At 35.7% G+C, this 7,750-nt stretch overlaps 1 protein-coding gene across 1 annotated transcript; it reads right to left on the reverse strand.

Annotated features, from left to right (window-relative positions):
* Nucleotides 1-1,652: 1,652 nt before the first annotated feature.
* On the reverse strand, nucleotides 1,653-7,398 carry LOC109180214 (zinc finger BED domain-containing protein RICESLEEPER 2-like). Its single transcript, XM_019329703.1, has 7 exons — nucleotides 7,048-7,398; nucleotides 3,642-4,283; nucleotides 2,863-3,510; nucleotides 2,743-2,768; nucleotides 2,072-2,670; nucleotides 1,913-1,970; nucleotides 1,653-1,707 (listed from the first exon to the last, which is right to left on the reverse strand). The coding sequence occupies exons 1-7, from the start codon at nucleotides 7,396-7,398 to the stop codon at nucleotides 1,653-1,655; spliced, it is 2,379 nt and encodes a 792-aa protein (XP_019185248.1).
* Nucleotides 7,399-7,750: the final 352 nt, after the last annotated feature.

Consider the following 7,750-nt stretch of genomic DNA (forward strand, 5'->3'; position numbering starts at 1 on the left):
CCATGCTGATTTGCCGGGCAAATTATGCTCTGGACCCGTGTCCACAATTCATTGTGGACACGGGCCCAAAACGACGTCGTTTTTTTTTTAAAAACATGTCATTTAGTTATAAAAAAAAAAAAAAAAAAAATCGCGCGTGTTTTGCCGTTAATGGTGTTAACGGCGTTTAGACCTGGCAATTATGGACACGACCCGTTAACACGACACGAAATCGGACACGAAAATAACAAGTTAGTGTTTAGCCTTAACATGTCCCAGGTCATTAACGGGTTGACCTGTTAAGGACCCGTTATGCTTCGTGTCTTAACGGGTCAACCTGTTAAACCTATTAAGAACCTGTTTAACCCGTTAATATTATCGTGTTAACCCGTTTGCACGAACCCGTTTACACAAACCTGTTTAGAACCCGCTAAGAACCATTGTTATGAATGAGATTACAATGAACATGAGTACATGACTAAGGATGAATTTACTACATAGGCTAAAATAATCCTCAACCAATTATTGATGTTCAACAATATGAAGTTTGAATTTTTATTGTGTTCAATTTTATTCTAAAACTAGCATGGACTTCTTTAATTATGATTTTTGGATGTTATTTTATCATTTTATAAATGTTATAAATTGAATATTTTTTTTAGTTTGTTTGATGGATTGAATTGTAGGTTTTATTTCTTTTATATATAATTTAACTTTAAATTTTAATTTTTTTAATATATTAATAGGTTTAGTGGGTTTAAATGTGTTTCGTGTCGACACGACCCGAAACCTATTAACAAAACATATATATTTGTCGTGTCAACCCATTAACAAATCGTATTCGTGTACGTGTTATAAATTTGAACTCGTTAACCTTATCGTGTCGTGTTCGTGTTTAGTCTTATCGTGTTCGTGTTATTATCGTGTCGACCCGTTAACGAACCCTTATACACAAATTGCCAGGTCTAACGGCGTTAGTTTTTTTTGGATTATGAATGTACAGTTATGCCGTTATGAATAGGCCTGAGCATCGGTCGGATTCGGACGGATCGGATGTCCAATCCGTCCATCCGATCGGATTTCGGATTTCTTTGTACCCCCCTATCCGTTTAATTTTTTGGAGAGATCCTATCGGATTGCATAGGTTCGGATTTCGGATATCCGTTGTCGAATTTCGGATTGAAATCGGATATAATAAATTAAAATAAAACAAATTCTAAATTCTAAAAATTCTAAAATAGATAAAAGTAATACTGAGTTTCATTACCATAGCGTAGCAACTAGCAAAACATACTACTATACATCTATAACAGTTTCAAACTAAGTTAATAATTACATATTTTCGAATTTCAATGATTATACAAAAAATCATAGACTTGAGCTGTCAGCACCGGTACTCTTCAGTTCTTCTTCAGCAATTCAGCAAAATCAACACTAATCTAGTCATCTAGATAATCTACTATTCTTCCTGCTAGTATTCAAACTTAAAATGATATTAGTGTTTAGAGTTTAGAAAACAGACAATCAGACATTTAGAGTAACAATACTAAGCAATTATACACTACGCTAAGTGGCTCAGAGTGCATTTTTCCATATCAAGTAAGAATGTGGGCAAATTGCTCTGAATGTGTTATATTAACACATTGGCAACATACCAACTCCATTCCATTTATTCAGACAATAGTGGAAGCTTCATCATAGCCACCAAATAAAACAAATACATTCAAACTGAAAACAGAAGAGGTATACCAGAATTCCAGAGTGCAGAGAAATGTGTAAAATTGGGCTCAACTCATCTAATGGCAGCAACAAATCAATAACAGAAAGTTGCCAAGCCAATTAGAGACTAAACACCACTTGCAACAACATGAGTACATAACAGAATATCAAACTCATTAAAGAAATGAACACATTGTAAACTGATATTAAAAACATTACAGTGATTGTAGGAAACATTGATGGTATAGTAGATGAAGCTCCAGTGGGCAATTCTGCAAAAGTGAAAAACATAATAAGTAAGAAAGAAAGTGAAAAGGAAATAAACTTAGTAGAATAAAAAAAAAAAAGTAACTATGAAAGTGATAAGTGTTACCTTTCTCTAATCTTTCAACCTCCTCCAGGTTCTCCTCAACTTGGATTGGCTGATTAGGTGCCCTCAACCAATCTTGAGTACATATTAGTGCTTCCACTATTTTAGGAGTCAAGGAACTCCTAAATGGATCAAGTACCCTTCCAGATGTACTAAAACAACTCTCAGAAGCAACTGTGGAGATAGGAACTGCAAGGACATCTCTAGCCATTTTGGAGAGAATAGGAAATCTCTCACTATGGCTCTTCCACCACTTTAACACATCAAATGGGACAGATTCATCATCCTCCACAAGACTTTCACTTAAGTATACTTGCAGCTCAGTTTGATTACTGCTTCCACTACTTTCCAATCTCTTTTTTTTTTTAAGTTGGCTCTTCAAAGATGACTGAGGCCTACCAACTGTACAAGTAGTAGCCTGGTTAGCCTCAGACTGGACTACTTGAGTAGAGGATGCTATCTGGGTAGAACTGAGAGAGTATGTAGCTGCATAGTCATCATATAAAGCAGCCATTGCAGATTGGAACTTGGTAAAACAAGCTTTGCCTTTCTCTTCTCCATACAACTGGACAAATTGATGAGGCATGTACTCCAACTTATCTCTGGGATCCAGAATATTGGCAAAAAAAATGATAGAGTTCATTTTTTCTGGATCCCCTCAATATTTGTAAAACTTGTTCCTCATTTGTGTCCCCATTGCCTAAAACAGAAAAAAAAAACAATTTATTTGTTAACAGAATTATAGGAAATACAAAATACAATAAGCAAACAAATTGAAAGATAAATGAGATTACCTTTTCAGTCCCCTGCTCAGAGTTCACCATAGCTTCAAGCATGCAACTAAGATCAGAGATCTCAGAGAAGAATGTGTTAGATGTGACATAAAGTGAACCAGAGATCCTCACTGTCATATCATAAAATGCTTTCAACAGCTTCACTAAGCTTTCCACAGAACACCAATCCAAGAAGGTAGGAGCACTCCCCAAGTCAGCAGAATAAGAGGGGTCATTTCTCTCATATGCATCAAACACTACTTGATATTGAATTGCAATATTGAGCATAATGTATGTGCTGTTCCACCTTGTAGGGACATCAAGATGCAAAGCTGATTTAGCTTCCACACCAAACAGTTCAGCAAACTCTCTGAACTTTGTCAGCCTAGCTGGTGAGTTCCTAACCCATCTCACTGCATCCCTCACCCTCTTAACTGACTCATCTGCAAACTTCAACCCATCTTGGACCACTAAATTGAGGATATGGGCTATGCACCTCATGTGCATGTACTGAACCTTAACAGAAGAAGAACCCCAAGATAACAGTTTACTCTTAAAAAACCCCATAGCTGTGTCATTAAAGGAGGCATTATCTACTGTTACAGTAAACACATTCTTAATTCCCCACTCTAATAAACAACTCTCTAGGGCTTTTGCAATGTACTCCCCCTTATGAGAAGAAACTGGGACAAAGGATATAATTTTTTTTGAAGCTTCCACTGGTCATCTAAAAAATGTGCAGTAATGCACATATAGTTCATTCTCTGGACAGAAGTCCATGTATCTGTTGTTAGACTAACCCTTTGAGTTCCCACTCTAAACAACTTCTTAAGGTTTAGCCTCTCATCAAGAAATATTTGGTAGATGTCCCTAGAAATTGTCCACCTAGAAGGGATAAGAAACCTAGGACAAGCAACCAGAATAAACCTCTTGAACCCCTGGCCCTCTACAAACCTAAAAGGGAGCTCATGTATGATTATCATCTCACAAAGGGCCCTCCTAATGGCATCTTGATTAAATACCCATGTCCCCAAAACACCCACAGGAGCCTCTGTCCCACCCTCAGAAGTGGACAGAGTGTTGAATGTGAGTAGAGACTGCCTTATATCCTTTGAATGGGGATTTTTAAGACAACTGCCCATATGATTTCTTAATGATGATGTGCCATGTTTTTTAGTTTCACAAAAATACTCTTTTGCATAGTAAAGGCATTTGCCTTTAAGAACTTTTTGAGTTTCAGGATCTTTGATCTGTTCAAAGTGCTCCCACACTATGGATCTAGACTCTATTTCCTTCCTCTTCTTAACAGCAGGAACTTTAGGAGTGGCCATAGGCTGTTGAGCACTTGTCTCAATGCCTGGGGTTTGTACTCCTTGTTCATCCACTGTTGAAGATGGAAGAGGTCCAGTTCCACTTCCACTTATATTTTGATTGCTCTCCATCTATAAAGATTTATGGATGAGCAAATAGGATTCAAATTTCACACAAGCACACATAAGGCCATACACTGTCATAGTGATATGTATTCCATAATCAGGATTCATGATTCATGAACTCCTCATTCTATGGACTCCTGATTTCGAGAAGAAGCTCTGGGGAGTGGGGAGTGGCCGAGTGGAGAATGAGAGAATGGCAAACCCTAGGTCTACGCAACGTTTTATACTTAGGCCATATTTCGGATCTCGGACGGGTTCGGATGGGATATTTCCTAACTTTACCCGTCCGTCTTTAATTGCCACGTTGCTTGGGGTCGGTTCAGATATGACCCGAACCCGTCGGATTGCATCTCCATTCGGTACTAGTTGGTTCGGGTCGGGCGGGTTCTTCGGGTATTTCGGGTATTGCACAGCCCTAGTTATGAATGTACAGTTATGCAATTATGAAATTATGAACACAGAGCTCTAACATTATGAACTTACAGTTATGAATATATAGTGATAAAATTATGACCATGGAGCTTTAAAATTGTGAATATAGAGCTTCGAAGATTATGAATGTACAGTTATGGAGTTATAAATCTACAGTTATGGAGTTATGAATCTACAGTTATGAGATTATGAATCTACAGTTATGGAATTATGAATGTATAGTTATTGATCGAATTATGAACAAAGAGCTCTGACATTATAAACTTACAATTATGAACATATAGTGATAAAATTATGAACATAGAGCTCTAAAATTGTGAACATAGAGCTTCGAAAATTATGAATGTGCAATTATGGAGTTATGAATGTACAATTATGGAGTTATGAATGTACAGTTATAGAGTTATGAACGTACAGTTATGGAGTTATGAATGTACAGTTATTAACATATAGTAATAAAATTATGAACATATCTACTATACTAATAAGAGCCCAAGAGAGTTAGGCCTATAATTGGTAGAAAAAATGGCGGTCACAGATTTTAATCAAATGAATGGCTCAAATTGATTGAAAGATTGATCAGATTTAAATTTTACACTAAAATTTTCTAAAATACCCACACACCGTTACTAATTCCGTTAAAATTTTAAGAATTGCCGTTAGTTCACCGTTAACTTACTCATTGATTTCAATAGAAAAAGGTCTTAGGTTCGAATCTCATCCCAATTAAAGTTGGCATAATTAGTACTCTATTTTACTCTTATTAAATTATATAAATAATAATTTAGTAGTTACAATAAAAAATAATACATATGCATTCCTTTAATTTATAATTATGTGTCCACAATGTCTTTATTAAAAAAAAAAATTATTCATTATCAATAAATTAACTAAGAGAAATAATTTTATTAGTTATATTGTCTTTATTTTTCTTCAATATAAAAATTTTTTATATTCAAATTTATTAATTGATTATATTCACTACATTATCCTTACAATGTCTTTATTCAGTAAAAAAACAATTATTAATTATCAATAAATTAATTAAAAGAAATATTTTCATTAGTTATATTGTCTTTATTTTTCTCAAATGTAAAAATTTTTACATTCAAATTCATTAATTGATTATATTCACTGCATTATCTATTATCTTTTTTGTGCAGTATTTTTCTAATTAAATATCAAAGTTATAATACAAAATAATGCTATATATTTATTTACCAAGTATTTTATTAATACCATGAAAAAATTAAAAAAATATATAATTAATAAAGTCAACCATATTAACTACTTGAGAGATTTTGTGACAAAGAGAGTATTTAAATCATACAACAAATTGAAGTGAGAACTACCTCGCAATGTCCTTGTTTGACAATCAGCAGTTAGCAGTTAGCGTTAACGGATTATACTAGCGGATTTGACCAGCGAATTTATTTAATTATTAACATTGGGTATAAAAAATGACCGCCAAATTATTAAATCAAATGAATGGTTCATATTGTTCAGGTTTTAATTTTTTTCTTTTAAGATTTTTTAATTTATCTTTAATTATATGATTATCCATTTAATTTTTCCGTTAATTCACCGTTAGTCTAATTCTAATATTAAAGTCTAATATAGAATTATAAATACACCCATTAATCTAATTCTAATATTAAAGTCTTAATAGAGCTTAACCACAAATCCTAATGTCGGAATCTCCTCAAACAATATTAGTATATATTTAATATTTTATGCCCTAATTTTTATTTGTTCTCCCTTATGTCCCGTATATGGTTTCAACCATACCTATACAATTATTTTATTGACAATTATAATCAATCTTGACTATATTATCTTGCATTTGTAAACTTAGAATTACCTATTTAACCCGCACCGGCTTAGCTCAATGGTTTAGTGGGTAGTATTTGGGAGAAGAGACCAAGGTTTGAACATCGGCGGCGGCAGTGCGGGAATTATGTCCAAAGTGGGCAGATTCCTTGTGCGTATCAGCATTTACAACCTCCCACAATGCTCTGTCGGGTCGGAGTGTGGGGGGCCCTTGGGGTTGGAGACTCAATCTTTGGGAGAAGAATTACCTATTTAAATACGCAAATTCAACCTTCAATTATCTATGCATGAACAATTTCAATATAATCCTGCCTTAATATACTTTAAAGTACTTATTTTTTTAAAAAAAAGCATTGGGCATTATCCCAATCACGCAATGCGCGTAAAAAACTAGTACTTCTATAACGAAGCGATTTGAAAATTTTTTTTTTTTTAAATAAAAAAATTAAAAAAAAAAAAAAGATAACAGTGCCGGGCACTGTTACCCGTGTCCAGCATGCATGCTTACACGGGTCCATAGCATAGCGATTGGATTTGCCGTGGAGCTGGTGAAATGTTCTACAATAGAGATAAGCAGGGGGCTGAAGAAGCTTCCGAAACCGAAGACGCTAGTGTACAGAGCTATCCCTAAGGTTCTCATGTTCACCAGGACTTCGGAGTAGAAAAACTCTTGCATCCCGACCACGGTGAAGATGTCGGAGATTCTGAGGAGAATGTACTGCAGAAGCAGCCAGAATATGCTCATTGGCACTGTTTCTGAGCTTAGATTCTGGGGATTTCTGCTGATTTTGAGCCTCTTTGTGTCAGTGACGGCGGCAATCACCATGGCTTTCACCGAGAGAAACATTCCGATCCCCATTCTTTACCGCACGGTGACGCCTTTGTCGTTGATAGTGAAGACGCGAACCAGGGGGATGAAGTACTTGTCGTACAGAGGCATGAGCAGAATTATGGAAACTGTGATCGCGCTCTGAAGCGCGGCGGGTGGGATCTTGAAATTGGGTCCGATGTTTCTCCTCATCGTTATGCCTTGTTTGGTGAAGAATGTCGCTGGTTGCTGGAAGATCACTGCGAACGTTAAAAGCAACGTCCAGACAGGTAATAAACGGATCACTACTCGTGCAATCATCACGACATTGGTGCCGCCGCCACTGTCCTGCACCATCTTCTTCGCTCTCTTACTGTCATCTTCATCTGAATCTTCACTGCAC

The sequence above is a fragment of the Ipomoea nil genome, unplaced genomic scaffold, assembly GCF_001879475.1.
Source record: "Ipomoea nil cultivar Tokyo-kokei standard unplaced genomic scaffold, Asagao_1.1 scaffold1026, whole genome shotgun sequence".
In the NCBI taxonomy this organism is placed as follows: Eukaryota; Viridiplantae; Streptophyta; class Magnoliopsida; order Solanales; family Convolvulaceae; genus Ipomoea; species Ipomoea nil.

What these genes read in the sequence shown, in the direction of transcription:
- LOC109180214 (XM_019329703.1), bottom strand. Translation starts at nt 7,398, where the DNA reads ATGGGGATCGGAATGTTTCTCTCGGTGAAAGCCATGGTGATTGCCGCC. An exon ending in GGGACACAAATGAGGAACAA is followed by an intron (nt 2,671 to 2,742) that starts GTTTTACAAATA and finishes TCTGGATCCCAG; the next exon opens with AGATAAGTTGGAGTACATGC. An exon ending in TTTCCTACAATCACTGTAAT is followed by an intron (nt 1,708 to 1,912) that starts GTTTTTAATATC and finishes TTCTGTTTTCAG; the next exon opens with TTTGAATGTATTTGTTTTAT.